Source organism: Mugil cephalus, chromosome 4 (genome assembly GCF_022458985.1).
Source record: "Mugil cephalus isolate CIBA_MC_2020 chromosome 4, CIBA_Mcephalus_1.1, whole genome shotgun sequence".
Lineage (NCBI taxonomy): Eukaryota > Metazoa > Chordata > Actinopteri > Mugiliformes > Mugilidae > Mugil > Mugil cephalus.
In genome coordinates, this window is record NC_061773.1 from 3258338 (window position 1) to 3277554 (window position 19217).

At 38.9% G+C, this 19217-nt stretch overlaps 3 protein-coding genes across 4 annotated transcripts; 2 read left to right on the forward strand and 1 right to left on the reverse strand.

Annotated features, from left to right (window-relative positions):
• Positions 1–1183: 1183 nt before the first annotated feature.
• Positions 1184–6574, forward strand: tatdn2 (TatD DNase domain containing 2). Of its 2 annotated transcripts, XM_047581926.1 has the most exons (8): positions 1184–1341; positions 2318–2418; positions 2488–2618; positions 2749–3162; positions 3389–4327; positions 4472–4599; positions 4983–5166; positions 6042–6574. In XM_047581926.1, exons 2-8 carry the CDS (start codon positions 2328–2330, stop codon positions 6180–6182), a joined length of 2028 nt encoding a protein of 675 aa, XP_047437882.1. In that variant the 5' UTR covers positions 1184–1341; positions 2318–2327; the 3' UTR covers positions 6183–6574. The 2 variants fall into 2 exon arrangements, with proteins under 2 accessions (XP_047437882.1, XP_047437881.1); XM_047581925.1 differs by having other exon boundaries at positions 2318–2618.
• Positions 6575–8094: 1520 nt separating this feature from the next.
• Positions 8095–9685, reverse strand: ghrl (ghrelin/obestatin prepropeptide). Its single transcript, XM_047582226.1, has 3 exons — positions 9408–9685; positions 8452–8529; positions 8095–8313 (listed from the first exon to the last, which is right to left on the reverse strand). The coding sequence occupies exons 1-3, from the start codon at positions 9519–9521 to the stop codon at positions 8095–8097; spliced, it is 411 nt and encodes a 136-aa protein (XP_047438182.1). The 5' UTR covers positions 9522–9685.
• A 1353-nt stretch (positions 9686–11038) lies between these two features.
• On the forward strand, positions 11039–16546 carry ccdc174 (coiled-coil domain containing 174). The gene is made up of 11 exons (XM_047583085.1): positions 11039–11184; positions 11357–11464; positions 11565–11665; positions 11749–11807; positions 11893–12040; positions 12256–12351; positions 12454–12590; positions 12686–12780; positions 13057–13204; positions 13332–13484; positions 15881–16546. Exons 1-11 carry the CDS (start codon positions 11143–11145, stop codon positions 16441–16443), a joined length of 1650 nt encoding a protein of 549 aa, XP_047439041.1. The 5' UTR covers positions 11039–11142; the 3' UTR covers positions 16444–16546.
• The last annotated feature ends 2671 nt before the right edge of the window (positions 16547–19217 follow it).

Here is a 19217-nt window from a genome sequence, read left to right on the forward strand (position 1 = left end):
AAAAGAAAAAGTATGACTCTAACTTGCTTTTATTATATGTTCACTGAATGAACCACATGAAGGAAAGCCCACTCATAACTGCACCAACAGTGGTCTCTTACCTCGTCTGACTGAAAGTGCAGATCCTGTTCCTTCAATGCTGCAAGCGTCTAGTGGGTACCACATCAGTTTTTGTTTGTTTGTTGGTTTTTCACAATGACTTTATTATGTTGTTCTCTTTCCTGCTCCATCACTATTTTATGTTTTTCATTAGGCCCACTAAAAACCACATATTCACCTCAAAACATGCCCCAGTACAGGAACATGTTCAATGACCGTGCCAGGAGGGGCTTCTGCTACTGGCTAATGGAGAGAAAGGGCCTAAAATGTACGTATTGATCTAATCCCTGTCTGCAGCAAAACGTCACCCTTAAATTTCAGCTTAGTATGACATTAACAGGCACATGTTGCTGGTGTGAGTGAGATCCCTAAAACCTCAGCTGCATACTCTGACAGCTCTAGCTTTAACATTTTGAAGCATATATTCAGGGATAACCAAAGAGATTTTAAACAAATCCCCCTTATGTGTCTACTATTTTTGGCGGTATAGTTAAAGTGAATGCAGTTAATGAAAGATGTAACATCTGTTGCACCTATGCACATCCAAATAGTGAGCAATAATCCTCACTTTTGTGGTTCATAAAATGAATGTAAATGCATCCAGATCGAGTTTATATGTGTTCAGAAATGCATGTTTAATGCAGTGTTAGAAAGACAGTGATAAATGTTTGGTTTACAGAGTGGCCAGAAGAATCAAGCATTTTTATGTCTTCTTTCTAGGTAAAGGACACAGTTTTGGTGCATATAAGACCTCTCTGGGATTACCAAAAGTCTGACAAAGATGTTACTCAAGCTTGTTGTTGTATCACTTTCATTTTAACTTTTTTTTTTATCAAGCTTTCCTCCATCTTTGAATATATCCATACATTTTTAATGTATTTCTTAACGCTTGTTTCAATTTCCTGTCAAGTTTAAATGTTAGAGAATCTAATAAAAGCTCTACAAATGTTCCACTGCCGCCTTTTATTTTGCAAAGCTCCAGCGCCATTTTGAAATACCTCCCTACCGCAAAATCTCGTTTGTTGAATTATAACCTCGCGAGATGTATAATTTGGTCGCCTGGTTCCGCCATCTAGCGGTTAATTTCAAATACCCTTCAAAATCGACACGTTATTAATCCAACAGTTAATCATTTATTTTGTTTTTGGTGAGACACGCACGAATCGTTTAAGGTCCCAGCTAAAGATATGTACGTGGACCCCACGCAACTTTGGCCATTTCTACTGCGTCTTGCCCGGGAAGGTAACCGCACTCTTCAAAATTAGGCAATGTTAGATAAATAAATTTAACAATGCCGCCAGCTTGGTAGCTAGCTACATTTATTGGTGATAGTGGAGTAATGGCTTTAATTGTGGCCATTAAGTGTTTTGTAGCTGAGACTTTTGAGATGCCATTTGAATCAACCAGCGAAAACGGTCAGGCTAGCTTAGGTTAGCTAAGAGTTAATTGGCTAAAGTCAAGGTGTTAGTCATTGTCGCTTTTAGCTAACACACATTTAAAAATATCTCACCGCTGCAAATCCGCCAGACATTTAATTTAACGTCCTTGTTTGTATACACACACACACACAAGAAATTAAATTAGTTTTATTTCGCTAGTAATTTTAGCCGAAATTGGCTTCCCCGGGTGGCGAACTAGTGATGCCACTTAAGTAACTTATTGAGTACGTTTTGTTTTGATGCGTTTAAGTGGATAATATCATTAGTTTTTTTTTTTTTTTTAATCTTTCCATTGCAATTTAAAACGAATACAATAGACTCGGGTTTCATAGTGTGATATGTACAAAATACGAAGAAAGAATTAGTCCATCCCACTTTTTTTTTTTTTTTTGTTGCTACTAGGGCAAGTTCTGAAGATCAGGTGACAAGGGTTTGATCGTGTTACTAGTGCATACTCCCACATGTTAGTAAGAAGTTGTGGGAATATTGAAATACTTTTTTAATATAGAAATGATTGCACCTTTTACTTTAGCATTTTCTGATTGTCATTACAAATTGGTCTGACCATTGACACGAGAGAATAATAAAATTGCTTGTGCAGTCATAATAATTTAAGCCATTAGAAGATGAATGTTGATACATGATGTTGAAGTACATAGTTAATGTACAATATTTGGTATATTGAACAAATGACAGAGCCTTGTCCTGCTATTGTAGGAAAGATGACTCCAGATGATCACAGACCTCTTCATATATTTTCTGTTTACATATTTGAATAGGATCTCAGAGATGGACAGCAGCAGAAAGAAGCTGAAAATTAAGTGGCAACGGACTGTCACAACAGCCACGCGTCTCCAGGGACATGCTGGCACACCACCGGGTACACCGCCTCACTGGAATAGGTCTCAAAATGAACATTCAAATACTTTGCTCATCTGTGACTCTCTAGGATCGGAGGGCCTAAGTCTGAACACACCCAAGAGAAAATCAGAGGTGCTCTGTGAAAGTGTGCCCTCTTTAGGCAAAGTCAAGCTGAGGAAACTCACCAAGAAAAAATCAGAGTCATTCAAAGTTTTAAAGGTAAGTCTTAACAATGATCTTTTAACAGCAATTGAATCAAACTGAAGTCTCTAACATCAACCATTAGTAAACTATCACTAATTGTTTGATTCTGATGAAGAAGTTATTGATTAAACATTTTTGTGCACAGGATAAACCTATGAATAACTCTCCCAAACATGTGGAAAAGAGTGAGCCACTATTGCCACCTCTGTCTCACTCTTTTGTCTCGAAAAAGAAGGAGAGGACACCTGAGGAGGGATCAAAGGCAATCTGTAGGATGGCGCTGATTGCAGCCATTGGCAGCACAAGAACGGGGCACAACACTAATAATGTCCCCAGAACTGACACTAACAGCCGGTCTCTGCCACTTGTATCTTCACCTGTACAGACTGAGGGTCTCAGTCAGACATCCCTTGACAGAACAGTCATCGATATAAACTACTTCTTGAGAAAACCTGACGATGAATCTGAGGAGAATATCGCTGCCCAGGATGATCAGTGCTCCCCTCTTCAAATGTTGGAAGGCACAGATGACATCTCTGAGGAAAAGGAAGATGACAGGGTAAGTCAGCAATTCATGTCTGCTCATTTTTTTTTTTCATCAGCTGGGATTTAATTTAGCTGCATTTTGCTGTTTCTTGTCTTGTTAATAATGGCACCTTTTACAGAAGCCACATTGTTGAGGTTTGGGAAATATTAAGCATGTAGAATTATTATCAGAGCTGTGAGGAATATAAGATGAAGAGAGATTTTTGTGATTTTTATTTTATATGCAAATGTTTTTTCAGAGTGTGGTTCTTAAAGCAGAGGATCTTCACAAGAAGCTGATTTTTCATGGCTCTGAAAAGGCCACATACCTAGGAATGTTGTCTGCTCCAGAAAATGAGCTTGAAGCTGAGGACTGTGACTCCTCTCTCCCTGAGTTCGAGTATATTGATCAGAACAGCCAGGAACAACCTTTAGTGAAAACTGCAACTTCCTCCTTCACCTTCATGTACCCTGAAATCACTGAGACAGTCCAGGCTCACACTGAGGACACAGAGTTGCCTTTCTCACCATCACAGAGGATGGTCTTATTCAAGACCCCACACCCCCCAAACGTGGGCCTTCCAATGTCATCCAGAGTTGAGACAGGGAATTTTCACTCCTCCAAAATGACGTCCCGTTTATCAGATCCCTATGCCCTGCCGCTACTCTCAAATGAAGGCACATCAGAACCTTACCTGAACGCCACAGCCTCACGCAGGCAGTCGGATGGTAGCTCTTCCATGCATTACTCCCGCTTTACCCGTGGTTACACTCCTAAGAGAAGATTGTCCTTGGGTGCCGAACCTTTATGGACAAGTTATCCCTGCCGGGACAGTGAGGTTGGTTTCATAGACACTCACTGCCATCTCGACATGCTCTATGGAAAACTCGGGTTTCAAGGGACATTTAGGAGCTTTCGCAAGTTTTACTATAACAGCTTTGCTCCAGAGTTTCAAGGGTGTATTACTGACTTCTGCAACCCAGACATCATGGTTAAGGAGGCCCTATGGGAGGGTTTGCTGGCTGAAGAGATGGTATGGGGGGCTTTTGGATGTCACCCCCACTTTGCGAAAGGCTACTCAAATATTCAGGAACAGAACATACTGATGGCGATGAGGCATCCAAAGGCTGTGGCATTTGGTGAGATGGGGTTGGACTACTCACACAAAAACTCAACTGATACTTCCAGACAGAAAGAGGTGAGATCTAGTTTTACTCTACTTAAACTGAATAAAATCCAGGAACCTAAACCTAATGTCTCTAGAAATAGAAATGATCAAGGGGATAGATTGTAGTCAAAATAATGTCATTGTTCTTTTTTTTTGTTCTACTTCTCTGGCAAGGTGTTTGAACGTCAACTGCATTTGGCTGTGGCCATGCGGAAACCTCTGGTGATCCACTGTAGGGACGCAGATGATGACCTGCTGAAAATCATGAAAAAATGTGTCCCTAGAGATTACAAAATCCACAGGTAGAGGAAAAATATTTAAAAAGTATTTCACTTTGTTTTTGTGTTATTCGTGTTACATGTTGTCAACATTTAACAAAATCATACTGCCTTTCATGATTGTTTGAGACTGCTGAATTCAGAAATTATTAATTGTTCCACAGTAATTGTCTAATTTATTAATAATTTCTTCAAATTTGGCATTTATTTTCATTGATGATGATGTAATGTCATGTGATTGCACCCTCACTATCTGCTTTTTATTAAATAATAACATTGTGCATTTAAAAAAAAAAGGCTAATTTTTGTCATCTAGTTTTGCACATTGTGATCACAAATATGACAACAGGATTCTTAAGTCATTTAATCCATGTACTTGCTTTCTTGATTACTTGTGTGGTTTCCAGGCACTGTTTCACAAACAGTTACCCAGTGATTGAGCCCTTCCTAACAGAGTTCCCCAACCTGTACGTGGGCTTCACAGCGCTGATCACCTACTCCAGTGCCACTGAGGCCAGAAACGCTGTCCGCCAGATCCCTCTCAACCGCATTGTGTTGGAGACAGATGCACCATATTTCCTGCCAAGAAAGGTTTGTCTGAACTGAGCCTGAAGTTACTCATTCGGCAAATAATTAAAGGTCGACAAACTTCTTTAGTTATAAAGAAATATTGAAATCCCTTGTCTATGGATGATTTATTGTTTTTTGGGGAAGTATTAGATGGTGTTTGTCCATGGTACACGGAATCTATCCTCAAAATCAATAAATCGTGGTAATTTATCATTTAAGGCATTAGTTTCTTTACATTTTTATTATCGTTACTAGGTATTGAAGTTTACTAATCCTTATAAGAATATATGAGTCCATGATTTTGCTGTGTTTTTGTGTGTGTGTGTGTGTGTGTGTGTGTGTGTGTGTGTGTGTGTGTGTGTGTGTGTGTGTGTTTAACCCTTTAACATTCTGCTGGGTCATATATGGGACAGCAGTAGCTTTTTGGACCAATCGGAGCTCTGTACACAAGTTGTGTTTGCGCAAATGCTGCATGCAATATGTCATTTTTTTCTTATTTCATTGATGAAAGTTATTGTAGGATTCAACCAACACAGCTGACACATTTTTTCAGAAGAAAAAAAATGTAGGTGAATCCAACAACTTTGCTTAAAGTGATTCTATTATTGTGATAGAAACTTCAGTCTTCAGATACTTTCAAAAGAGACCAAGACCATGCATGAGCTCCCAAATGTTCATGAACACCATTCAGTTTACTTTGTCCTAAATAGGTGTTGGTGTTTTTGTTTGCTGGAATGAAGTTATTGCTAAAATCCTTTGTGTCTGAAAAAAATCCACAATACTAAGAATAGATGAAGACACAGGCCAGAAGAACTGGGTCTAAGTCCATTATGTATTATTGGTCAGATATTTCTGTGACTCCTTGTCTTTGTCAGTGACTGTCTCATTCTCAAAAGGTCGGTAGAGATGTTTGCCGGTTTTCACATCCTGGAATGGGCATCCACACGCTGCAGGAGCTGAGTCTGCTGAAGGGGGAAGACGTGGCCACAGTCCTCAACACTGTCCGCAGCAACACCACTCTCCTGTATGGTCTATAACCTTCAGAGATAAAAACACTGGTTGGTGAGAAAAAACATTTTTCTGGTTTATTTTTGGACATATAAATCTCTACTGTACGGATGTAGGATAATGGGGATGATTTATTTTAACCAACCTGAAAGACTCGCAAATAGATCCAGGAAAAAATAAAAAAAAACAAAAGAGCTGACATAAATCTGCCTCCTGCCTGGTGGAGCTTCTTTGTGTGAGAGTTTATCTGTGTTCGTGCAAAATAATTCTTAAGTAGTCTGGTGTTTATTTTGTTTCTGCTATGTTTTCATAGAATGTTACTTGTCTGTTCTGGTTTATTTGGGCGTTTGTCTTTCGCAGCTGGTGTGTTGTCAAGTTTAGTTTGATGCACTGGATACATATTAAAAGTCCTAATACTTCAGATATGTTTTGTTGAATTGTTCATTAACACAGTCCTTAGTGCTGATGGACGAGAAAAGATGAGGAGAGCACAGTGTTGTCTGTGATATAACAAAACGTGTTTTTTGTTTTCTTTCTTCCTGTGAGCAATGCTGAGTCTTTACTGAAGAGGGGAAAATCCTGAGAGACTGGTCCATTAGCTTGCCACCTTGTTTTCCGCACACATTTAGTGTGAGTGCTTTTTATTTTGTAACGTGATTAGCCCTGTGACATTTTCTGGAAATTGAAGTATTCCATGTTACAGTAAGGTTAGTGGTTGATGGGTAGATGTGTCTCCTATATTATCAGGTCTGACGAGGAAAATGGGTACATACATTTTCACAGATTCTGAATGTAAATCTCAATGAAAGCCTTTCCAGGATATAGGTCACAGCACATTTTGTTCATGGTTGCATATATTGACCCATTTAGTGAGAGTCAGAGGATGTATTGCATGTTTGTTCTGTATTTGCAGAATGAACACATGAATATGCAGCTGTAGCTGTAAAGATGGAGACCTCAAATAAACCAGTGTTCAGGGGATTCATATAAAAAATCCATTTCTTTAATGATGAATAACTGGCCCAGTTTTTTTTTTTTTTTTTTTTTGACGCTGTACAGTCAGAAGAAGACGACTTCATTCACTTCATTCAGCACATCAGTTCCTTTGGTGCTTTTTTCCATTCAGTTCATGGGTCTCTGAAGGCTAGGATGCTGTGCAGTATGTTCTGTATTTGAGTTCTGTACTGGTATATACGAAGCAATTTTGTCAGATAAAATTGGATCATTGTTAAGGTTTGAATATGATTCACTTATCAACTCCAGTTTTTATTATTGTTTAGTTTCCATTTTATAAATATTCAGTTCTAGTTTGGGACATGTTTCTCGGGGCCTAAATTTAAGATTGAAAATAGAAACACTGCATCTTGTAGACATCCTCATCTCAGTGAACAAATGTTTCAGAAAGTCTCCTTTATTTTTGACATTACCAATGGAAAGTCTGTTTTTTTTATTTCACTTAACCAAAAAGATTTTTTTTTCACCCCTGGTTTTATTTTTTACTGAAATAACACTGCAATGGGGATTTTTACAAATTACTGATTAAAAATGTAAATGCAATGAGTGTTGGAGTGAGTTACTTCACTACAACTGTACACAAATTAATTTGGAACATTTAAAATAATGTTAAATTCATGTTACACTGTGTATATATAATCATAATTAACTTTTAACATTTAATTTCATATTTTCCTCACTGAACCCCATCAACCAACTCAGTCAAACCTCAGAAATGGTCAGTTAGTTGGTCTTGGTCCTCGTGTTAAATTTCCCCTCAGGTTTTCAGCTTGGTGTGTTAGTTTGTAGGTACTTGGAAACCAGTCATTTTCACATAAGCATTTAATCACAGTCACATATTACTTTTCTTATCCATTAGTGTTTTAATGATCAATATCTAATGAAAGTGAAACTGGAAAGTCATTGAGATGTTTGTGTCCAAGATCTTCAAACTGGTGACAGTCTCTCTGAAAGAAAAGAAGTGTTCTTTTTATTATATATATATATATATATATATATTGGCCAAATATTTAAAACAGAAGAACTGAGCAAACCTGCTTTCTCCATGTTTCCCAATAAGTTGTGAATGATCTCCTGCAGAACTTCACCGTACATCTCATAGTCCTCTTCTCCCATGGTGATGCCAATTTCAACAGGAGCACTTATCTATGTAGTGGAGGGAAACTATTACCTTACAGGGGAGTGTTATGTGTGTGGTGTGTGTGTGTGTGTGTGTGTGTGTGTGTGTGTGTGTGTGTGTGTGTGTGTGTGTGTGTGTGTGTGGAATTAAGTTTTGTCACTCACTGTAATGCGATTGTCGTCATTTGGTTGAATTGGCTCCTCCATGACTTGGCGACCCGTTCTGGGTGACTTGCCCCTGTTCTTTGATTGAAAAAAATGTTGTCCTGGTTAATAGAAATAGGTTCACATTAAATGTTAAGATTTATCCATGTTATTTGAAAAAATAACCAATTTTAATTATAAATGTTTCCCCTGTTTGTTCAAAATGTTATTTCATCTAGAAATATGCATGACAGAAAGAAGTAAATTAAATACTACCAATGGAAAAAAAAAGTTTAGGTTTGTGGCAACTTATTCTGCTTTATTTAGATCGGTTGTCCTCATAAGGAGACACTTTTGTCTGTCTTGTGCTGGTAGCGAATGGTCAACTTGTTTATGTTTATTGACTTTTTTTTTTTGAGTTTGATATGACATGCAAATTTAACAAATTCACAGGTATTCGTTTGAGAACACTGGAATTTCACTGTTTCCAATTCTGCTCTTGCATTAAAATAATGCTTTCTATATTTTATGTTTTTATACATTTTGTTACACTTTGGGCACTTGTAATATACACTGAAATAATTCCTGCGTCTGCATATTTTTGTCAAAACACTTAGGTCCTACTAATCCCATATATATATCCCTTATATTAAAGAAATTAAGATGCATTACAAACAAATACTTGGTCTCAAGAGGTTAAGCAAAAAAAAATGCAAATTTTAGTGGTTGGCACCTTTAACACAGTTATCATTATACACAAATTTTGAAATGTGACTGAGGTCATGAATGGAAAGAGATGGCTTCAAATTGGATAAACTTCACCTTTTATGTTACAAGTGAAAGCATTCAACACATTTTAAAAAAGAAATCAATCACTTGTAGAAGAGCTTCTTTATATTTAACATTACATTTATTTATTTTTTTATAAAGGCTGGATCCAGATGTGTTTTCTTTGGTTGAGACAGAAAGTATCTTACCTGAGGTTTTTGTGAAGGACTTAGGTAACTGGATCCTGCGCTGGTTGACTTGCACCACAAGGTCAAAGAACACAGCAGAAAAACCAACAGACAGGTGCTTCTTTTCAAAAACATGTTGAAATGACAAAGAATCGGATCTCAGATCTGTTTTACACAATACGATGGATCAACCGACCAGAGTTCAGTGATTGAAAATCTAATCTAACACCAACCTCAACCTATGTAAATGACTGTTTTTGCTTGAGAGACGCATGTCTTTATATAACTTTCAGGTTGGTTTAAAAACACATTAAATGGAAGAGTAACCAATACTTGTTGTGTCATATCTTGGCAGCACAAGATTGTTCAAATGTTTAAACTGATAACAGCGTCAACATTCCTCTGTTGTGACACGATACCAAGTTTAGCTCGTTATCTAGCCAGTGGGCTGTGGAGGTAATGGTATTGCAGTCATAGAGATAAATCTAATAATTCAGCTTATGTCCCACAACAGTAAAATAATCAGTGACCATAGAAACTATTGTTAATTGTTTATCTGGGAAAAACGTAACAGTCATATCATTACACTGATATTAAACAGTCAAAAAGCTCAACGGTAAAAGATAATAATAATAAAAAAAGCTTAAAAAAATAATTGAATTTGACATTTATATCCGAACCAATAAATACTGTATGTCAGCTTTACACACATTAGTGAAAATGAATGCATTCAAATACAGTCCTAAACTAAACCTTATCTTTGTGTGGTCATTTAATTGTGTGATCATATTGGAGGATGTAGTTTTGGGTGCTGTTAAACTGGATTGAATTAAACACGAGAGTCTGCTACTAGAATGAGGTTGTCAAAATAATAGAAATACTGTATGTGTCTTTACAATCCAATAGTACAAACCATAGCCTCTAAAATTAAATCACAATTGAATCAACAGCGCTCTGCATCATGAATGTTATGGTATTTGGGATGTGTTTAAAATAACTAGGATTTAGTGCAGGACTGTTATGTTCTTTATTTTCACTAGTGCACCTAGCAATGGACCTAAAGTAAAATAGACACAGTCACAATGAGTAGACACAAAAGGACATGAAAACAGCACACACAGTACAACATACAGTGGTGTAAAAAAGTGTTGCCCCCCTTCCTGATTTCTTATTTTTGCTTTTTATTTGTTTATCACACTTAAATGTTTCAAGACAAAATATTAAAAAGTCTTGTTTTTAAAATTATTTTTTATTTTATCAGTACTTAATGATGCAATTTCTTGTTTCTCATATATTACATGAGTTTTGTTTACCTATAAGATGAAACACAAATAAAATACAGTCTTATGTAAGTGTTAAAGAGCGCAGTCTCTGATGTGACAAACATTTCTCCACATGCCTTAATTTTCCAAGTTTATACTAAAAATTTCAATTATAAATGTAAACATATGAATTGTCAACAGCAAAGAAGAGAGTGGGAGAAGGAAATAATGAGCGGTGAAGAAGCACATTCACATAATAATAATAATAATAATAATAATAATAATAAGTTTCAATGAGACAGAACATGAAGACTAACAAGACTACTGCACAGGAAGTCGGGATCATTTTAAGAGAATCGTCTCTAGGTGGCCAGTAGTTGGCGTCTCTCTGAAATGCGACATTTTTCCTGCGAGAAAGGAAACCAACGAAGAAGTCAAATTTGGCTAACCTAGCATCATCCTGGAGATTATGGCGTAGAAAATAAACCGTAAACATGGATAAAAAGAAGAAACCCTTCGACGTGACTGCTTCATCGGTGAGTTGCATTCCGCTTCATGAATATTTATCTGACGGCTGGCTTTGTGGCTACCATCAGATAGTTAACTTTATGGCAAGCTAAATTGTTAAGACGCCTACAGTTAAACTTGATAGGGGCTTATTAATAAAAAGTTAAACCTTATATTTCGTTAACGGTTGGTTTCTTACAGCTAGTGGACCTTAAAGCTGAACTGTATAGGAAACAGGAACAGTTCAAACGGGAGAAACTTGGACAAGAAAGTACTGGCGCTGGATTCAAATCAAAACCTATAGTCAAGGTAACATCACAGTAACATTGATTGTGGTCGTGGAGTTTGTCTGCTTGTGGTGTAGACAGTCCGTAGTTTCTAACCTTGTTCTCTTCATGTTCTCGAGCAGAAACCTAATGTGTGGAGCAAACAAAACGCAGGTGTCTCTGCAAGAGCTGAGAAAGATGCAGAGCAGCTGTCAGAGGAGCAGAAAAGCCTCGACACGTCAAAGTGAGTTCATTAATACAAGAGATTTAGTTTTGTAACGCACAGGTGACCAAGACCTCCAGTCCTCATTTCTCGTTTCACAACAGGCGCAAGTTGGAGGAGAAGGCCAGACTTTATGAACAGATGACGAAGGGAGAGTTTCCAGGTCGGTGGAGGTGGCTGTGAATAATCCCTGCATAAAATTCGCGTGTATGATAAAATGTTGTTAATCTTGTCTTATAATGCATCAGATGAAGAGACAGAGGGACTGTTCCTCGTTGACTTCACCCAGAAGATCATTGACAAAAAGAGAGAAGCATTTGCACAGAAGGAGAAAGAGGACGAGGAAAGAGAACGCTTGTCACCTATTCCTCCTCCTCAGAACCCAGACGAGGAGTGGTAATGAATGATTGATTTGTTTCTGATGTTTGGCCTATGAGATGTTTAGTCTAGTTAGGAGGTTTGAAACGTAATGTGTATGGTAACTATGTGAAAAAGAAACATAGCTTAATTGAGTGCTGGTACTCTTACTAGCCTGAGACATGCTAGTCATAATCACAACAAATGTTCACATTGCATAGTTTGTTTTAATGTAGTTTTAATGTTCTGTGTAGGGTTGACTTTGTGGACTCTCTGGGACGATCTCGCAGATGCATGAAGAAAGACCTTCCAGGTTTTAAGAAGTTGGACCAAGACTTGAAAGGCAAAGGGTAATTATTTCTTTAATCTTTTAAAGGTCCATGAATTTTTTTTTTTCAAATGGATGTCTTATTTGTAACTGCCACTGTTTTGATCATGATTTTCCTCTGTAGGTCAGACTCGTCTGACAAGACTTTACTGTCAGAAGACATGCGCCGAGAGCTACAGAGGCAGGAGTGGGAGAGAGAGGAAGAGGAAGCTATGAAGAGGCCTGTTGGACCCCTCCACTATGAGGATATCAGAGGACAAGGTGAGCATCAGAACAGACCATTTGAATGCCAGGAGGATTTGGTTTCCAAATGTTTGCTACTTTTATAAAAAAAACATTTAACTTTCCTATCTCAGAGGCTCGAGAGCTTGGTGTGGGCTACTATGCTTTCTCTCAGGATCAAGAGCAGCGCACAAAGCAGAGAGAAACTCTGGACATGCTCAGAGATCAGGTGAGCCACTGAATAAATTGTAGTTTTTTGCAAAGAAAAGAGAAGCTTGAAAATATTTGCAACATCAAGAAAGCTGTATAAAAAACTGACGATTAGTAATTATTCACTGTATAAATAGCATTAAATTAAGTCTGGGATCCCAAGTTGTTTACTTTTGTTTCACTGCAAACGATTCAAGTGACTGGAGCACAGAACATGAAAGCTTTCTATACTTGGAAGCTCGACGGATGATGTATGCTTAGCCTTTGTTTCTTCTACATCCGCCCTGTCCTACAGACAACAGATCAGCGCACCAAGAGAGAACGACTGAAGGAGAAGAGGCAGGCCATCCTGCAGGCTCGACTGGCCAAGGTGAGGCAGAGGAAGATGAAGAAAGCCAAACTGGACGGCACTGAGGAAGAGGAAAGAGAGGAAGAGAATGAAGGTTAGACCCGGCAACCACTTAAATTCTTCGTTCTACTATGAAACATGAGTTGACTGTATAAAGACTGCAGAACTGCAAATGATCATGTACGTGGTTGTGAGGCACTGTTTTGAATTGTTCATCACAGGAGAGCAAGAGGACCCTGAAACTCTAGGTCCCTTCCCACAACCAGAGGAGTGCTCAGCGGTCAGCACACTGAAGAAGGTGGAGGTGGAGATCCAAGAGAGGAAGGACACCAAACCAGGAGTTCCTCATGTCAGAGAATGGGATAGGGGCAAAGGTAACGCTTGTTATTTAAAGGTCAGGGGTAGGCTGCACCAGCTTGATGTAAAAATCTTAAGTAAAGTTCCTTCATTGGACTGGGCTACATCCAGCGTTGTGATGAATATTTACACCAGTTGCGCAATCTAAAACTACAACTAGGAGCTGAAACGTCCAATGTTTTTAAGAGAGACATTGGTCCCGACACATTCTAGTGCGGTCTCAGTTGCCATGGCGGTGAGGTTTCTATGGTTACTTACCTTACTAAAGAGGTTGAATAAGACTGCAGGGCCTAAGAAACAACTACGCTGTCGCCAAGCGTTAGGCTGTTCCTCCTCATTCACTTCTCATTTAATGTCCTTGAAGGTTCATTCACTCAGCTCCAGGTGTTCTTATACAAGCCTTTTGTATTAGCATCTAAGAGAAACTCAAATTTTGTTTTCAATACTTGACTACATGGCATACAGGCATGTATTCTTTTACATTCCTGATATTATACTGTGTATTTTGTATGTTGAAGCAGTTAAAAAAAAAAAAAAAAGACTGTAAAATTCTAAGAGGCTAAAGTAGACGAAGTATACAGTGGGGGAAATAAGTATTTGATCCCCTGCTGAATTTGTAAGTTTGCCCACTTCCATAGAAATGATCAGACTCTGGTTTTTATGGTTGTTTACTGGTTATGGGTATAGACAATATCAGTCGAAGATGCATAAAAAACACACAATCTAAAAGTTATAAATTGTTATGTATTTTATTAAGGGAAATAAGTATTTGATCCCCAAGCACAACACAAGTCAGTACTTTGTAGAGAAACCTTTGTTGGCAAGCACAGCGATGAGACGTTTCTTGTAGTTGGTCACCAGGTTTGCACACAGCGCAGGAGGGATTTTGGCCCATTCATCTTTACAGACAGTCTCTAAATCCTTCAAGATTCTTGGCTGCCTCTTGGAAACTCGGAGCTTCAGCCCCCTCCACAGGTTTTCGATCGGGTTAAGGTCTGGAGACTGACTAGGCCACTCCATGACCTTAATATGCTTCTTCTTGAGCCACTCCTTTGTTGTCCTGGCAGTATGTTTTGGGTCATTGTCATGTTGGAAAACCCACCCACGAGGCATCTTCAGTGTTCTTGCTGAGGAAAGAAGGTTTTTGTCCAAGATGTTACAGTACATGGCTGCATTCATTGGCCCCATAATGCGGTGAAGTTGCCCTGTACCCTTTGCTGAAAAACAGCCCCAAAACATGATGTTTCCACCTCCATGCTTAACCGTGGGTATGGTGTTCTTTGGGTCATACTCACGTTTTTTCATCCTCCAAACACGGCGGGTCGAGTTAATGCCAAATAGCTCAACTTTGGTTTCGTCAGACCACAGCACTTTCTCCCAAGCCTTCTCTGAGTCATTTAGATGTTCACTGGCAAACTTAAGGCGGGCCTGTACATGTGCCTTCTTGAGCAGGGGGACCTTGCGGGCACTGCAAGAGTTCAATCCATAACGGCGCAGTGTGTTGCCAACTGTTTTCTTGGTGACGGAGGTCCCAACTGCTTCCAGATCATTAACAAGCTCCTGCCGTGTTGTTTTAGGCTGCTCCCTCACCTTTCTCATCATCATCCTCACTCCATGAGGCGAGATTTTGCGGGGAGCTCCAGACCGAGGACAGTTGATGGTCCTTTTATGGGTCTTCCACTTGCGAATAATGGCACCAATAGTTGTCACCTTCTCACCAAGCCTTTTGCTGATGGTTTTGTAACCTATACCAGGCTTGTGCAGGTCTACAATCTTGTCCCTGACATCTTTTGACAGCTCTTTGGTCTTGCCCATGGTGCTGTAGAAGTTGGAATGTAAGAAACTGATTCTTAGAGCAGGTGTGCTTTATATACATGACGAGTTAAGATCAGGAGTATTGGTAATTAGTTGACTGAGCACAGCTGTGTGCCACATGCGCACCAGCCAATCTGTAGGAGCCTGAATTCTAAGTGAATTGTTGGGGATCAAATACTTATTTCCCTTAATAAAATACATAACAATTTATAACTTTTAGATTGTGTGTTTTTTATGCATTTTCGACTGATATTCTGTCTATACCCATAACCAGTAAACAACCATAAAAACCAGAGTCTGATCATTTCTATGGAAGTGGGCAAACTTACAAATTCAGCAGGGGATCAAATACTTATTTCCCCCACTGTAGTTATGGCTAAATGTCTGTTAGATGCTCTGGCTTAAATGTCACCATAGTCCCTCTTAGCTGATAAAATGTAGCAGTGGAACTGTGGAAATCTGGGACAAATCTATGCTGCGATGAGAAAAAAAATAAAATCTAAGATTTGATGATACTCTTACATGCTTATGCTGGGCCTGAAATGGGAAGTCCACATAACACCACCTTTTATCTTTTTTGTTGTTGTTTTTCCCCCAGAGTTCATGTTCACTGAGTGGAAAAGTCGGCGCCGGGATGAGCGAGATTCTGAATTTGCACCTCCCTCTGCATACTATAGTGATGAGAAGAGACCAAAACAATGGAAGACTAAAAACCAGGAGAATAAATCCAGCATGTCCTTCCAGTGGACAAAAGGCCGAGGAGAAAAGTCTGAGAACAAGGAAGAACCAAAACTTCAGCCTCAAACTGAATCCTCACCACCTCAACCTCAGCCACAAGAAAATCCTCCAACCTCTTCACAGCCACCACTACCTTCAGATGGTCCACCACTTTCAGCTCCCCCTTTTATTCCCCAGTATCCCCCTCCTATGCCCCCTCCTATGTTTTATCCTTCGTTTCCTCCTCCACCTCCTCAGTTCGCAGGTCCCCCTCATCACTTTGCTCCATTTCCCCCTCAGTACCCAAACCAGTATCCGCCTCAATATCAACCTCAGGTGCAGAGCCAGTCTCAGCCTGTAGACCACAGCCAGACACAGCAGCTCCCTCAGGGCCCCCCTCAGAGTCTGGACGACATGCTTTCCTTCTACAGGAACACTACTTGAGCTTTAAAATAATGTGTTCGCAGTCCAGCTTGTTATTACTGCTTTTTAAGGAAATCAGAAGTGCAACAAGACTGTGAACCTGTAATAAATATTTGGAATTGAACTGGATGTTGTTCTGACTGTTATGTGTTCATTTTAGCCTATTAGTGGAAGACTGGTAAAGGCTGAACGTTTAATTGTGATATGAATGTATCCACCAGATGGTGCTATATATCTTTATGTTAGGATGTCAGCAAGTTACCAGACAACACGTGCACTGCAGTGATTTAATTTTTTTCACTTGAAAAATAAAAGTGTCATTTACATGATGACACCTTCCTATCTTGCTTTGACCCACAATTATTCTGTAAGCTGGAGAAATTCTGTTTATTATGAACACAAGGGAAAGAGCAGCAGATTGAAACCAAGGAAGTGTTTCTGCTCTCAAGTATTAGGGTTTCATTTACAGTGTAAGTACTTTTAAAGTTTGCATCTGAAGGTATTTAGTAGTTTTTTTTTTTCTTTTTAAATCTTCAGCCTCACCTCTGTCGTCCTGTATAATCTTCACTGAGTTTCTAATACTAGGTGATTTAATAACATTTGTAATAATTCTTGTTCCAGCCAAATAACCACGAACCACTTTTACAAGATTGACCTCAAAACCACCATTTCTATGGAATGTACTTAAGATTAAATAAAATAGATTTTATTCCTTGCTCCTTGCAAACATTAGCATTTCAATACAGTTACAAAATGAAACAAATTCATACAATCTTGAACAATGTTTCCACCACTGGATTATATTGGTCCATAGAAACCATATGAGACCTGAAACACGTCAGGAAACAAGACGGAAACTCTTCACGGGAGCTGATATTTGCCAGCAGTTTGATTAATATGAGCTGGAGCTACAACTTGACCACAGGATGAACAAGACGTCACCCCGTTGACCTCTCAGTAAGACATTTGACCTGGTTTCTTGTCTCGTCTCTCAACAGGAGAATTGGTAGTGATCTCTGTGTGTGTTTTGTGGATCTCTTGAATGAAAAAGTGGTTTATCTTCCTTGTACAGTGGATTGTCGACCGGGCAGTGACCTTAAACATTATGTTTTTTCCCTTCTTTGTTCCTGTGGCCTCAAGTTAGACCAATCCGATATGTGTGGGAAACACATACTCAGACAATTTCAGCATTGTCTCCCCGGTAGGTATTTGCACTTCCATGTACACCATGTGAAGTTAAATGTGTTTGACTGTATTGTTGAGGTCAATAATTTGCTGTCTGACTTGGACTTCAGATGACATTTATATAGTGTCAACAGCTCACAGGGTGGAAGGTGTTCAGAGAATCATATATGCTTTTTCCATTTTAATATAAACAATACAAATGGTAGTTCTCCTAATAATCAAGAAAAACACATTTGGGCACTGTGTGTGGTATTGCTTACTAGGTCCAGACTGAAACATCTCAACATATATTGAAGTGGTTGACATGGAGTTTGGACGTTCATGATCCCCAGAGGATGAGTTTTATAACCTCATAGATGCCTGGACTTTAAATTTATTTAAGCTTATCACATTTATTCTTAGACTTAGCTTCAGCTGTACTTTATATTTAGCAAATGTTAGCATGTTAAAACAACTCTTGCTCATAAAACTAAATACTCATCACCTGGAGGTTTTCTGAAAACGGTTTTGAAGCTTAGGGTGAGTGGTACTGAACACCGGCATCTTGGCAGAACCTAACTCCTCATGGCTAATCCAAAAATGAGAAAAGATGTGTAGCGGAATGAGTTTAGCTGAGGTAGGTGGGCAATGTGTAGACACACAACTAGCAACCTGTGACAGCACCCACCTGTTACTACAAATTGCCTCGTGCATAACTTTAAGTCTTGATATGATTTACATGAGTTAAGTTATTTAAAAATTTGATTGGAGAAATTGGAGTTTTGCCCCTCAGATAAAACACTCAAATATTATAGTAGATAGGTTTTAAAACGGCTAGTATCTAAATGCTAAACGCTAATCAGCGTTCAACATTCACATTTAGCTCGAAGCACTGCACCTTTGTATAGCTGCAATTTTATTTTATTTTTTTTATCTTCCTGGATAAAACGGTAGCTGAGGGCCGAGAAGCTTCTTTTAAGTTCACTATGCTGATACAAATGAAGCAACCTGGTGCCTGTTCTGTACAGATTCACCACCAACAGGAGAAAAATGTGCATCTTCCCAGCTTTAATCTGACTGTCTCATTCTGTCTAATCATTCATTAAGGACAGGAAGGCGTGTCCCACTGACAAAGTCATGCTGAGGAATGATTTCTCCTTTTCAATGTGGCAGGTGAATTCTGCTGTGGATAAGCAAAATACCAACCTGCAGTTTTCATGATAGAAAACTTCCATCACAAGGAAAATGCTTTTTTGTAAAAGTTTAAATTTCCTTTTTGCAAAGTACTAACAATTTAATGAGCAGTTGCATATGTACTATTTAAAACACATGAACAACTTACTGTGAGTTGATATTTGTAATGGTTTGTTTCTGCTACTTTGTGCTGAAACAATGTTCAATGTTGTCTTTATGGCTCTGGAGGTCCCTGATCCAGGGAGGAGGGAGGAGCAGGTCTGGCCTCTTGCTAATGCAGTTATCCTGAGATAAAAGGCAAACGAGCAACAGCCAGGCAGACAAGCTGTGGTGTTTATCCCTTCTAAAAGCAAAATTAAACTTCTGACTTGGCGAGATCAAATAAACTCATTCTATGAGTTGCTCCAGGGTCAAGATTCACTTGAGTCGTGCAGAGG

What these genes read in the sequence shown, in the direction of transcription:
- tatdn2 (XM_047581925.1), top strand. Translation starts at nt 2,328, where the DNA reads ATGGACAGCAGCAGAAAGAAGCTGAAAATTAAGTGGCAACGGACTGTC. An exon ending in AGTCATTCAAAGTTTTAAAG is followed by an intron (nt 2,619 to 2,748) that starts GTAAGTCTTAAC and finishes TTTTGTGCACAG; the next exon opens with GATAAACCTATGAATAACTC. An exon ending in AGAGATTACAAAATCCACAG is followed by an intron (nt 4,600 to 4,982) that starts GTAGAGGAAAAA and finishes TGTGGTTTCCAG; the next exon opens with GCACTGTTTCACAAACAGTT.
- ghrl (XM_047582226.1), bottom strand. Translation starts at nt 9,521, where the DNA reads ATGTTTTTGAAAAGAAGCACCTGTCTGTTGGTTTTTCTGCTGTGTTCT. An exon ending in GTCCTTCACAAAAACCTCAG is followed by an intron (nt 8,530 to 9,407) that starts GTAAGATACTTT and finishes TTTCAATCAAAG; the next exon opens with AACAGGGGCAAGTCACCCAG. An exon ending in ATGACGACAATCGCATTACA is followed by an intron (nt 8,314 to 8,451) that starts GTGAGTGACAAA and finishes TCCACTACATAG; the next exon opens with ATAAGTGCTCCTGTTGAAAT.
- ccdc174 (XM_047583085.1), top strand. Translation starts at nt 11,143, where the DNA reads ATGGATAAAAAGAAGAAACCCTTCGACGTGACTGCTTCATCG. An exon ending in AAAAGCCTCGACACGTCAAA is followed by an intron (nt 11,666 to 11,748) that starts GTGAGTTCATTA and finishes GTTTCACAACAG; the next exon opens with GCGCAAGTTGGAGGAGAAGG. An exon ending in TGAGGATATCAGAGGACAAG is followed by an intron (nt 12,591 to 12,685) that starts GTGAGCATCAGA and finishes TTCCTATCTCAG; the next exon opens with AGGCTCGAGAGCTTGGTGTG.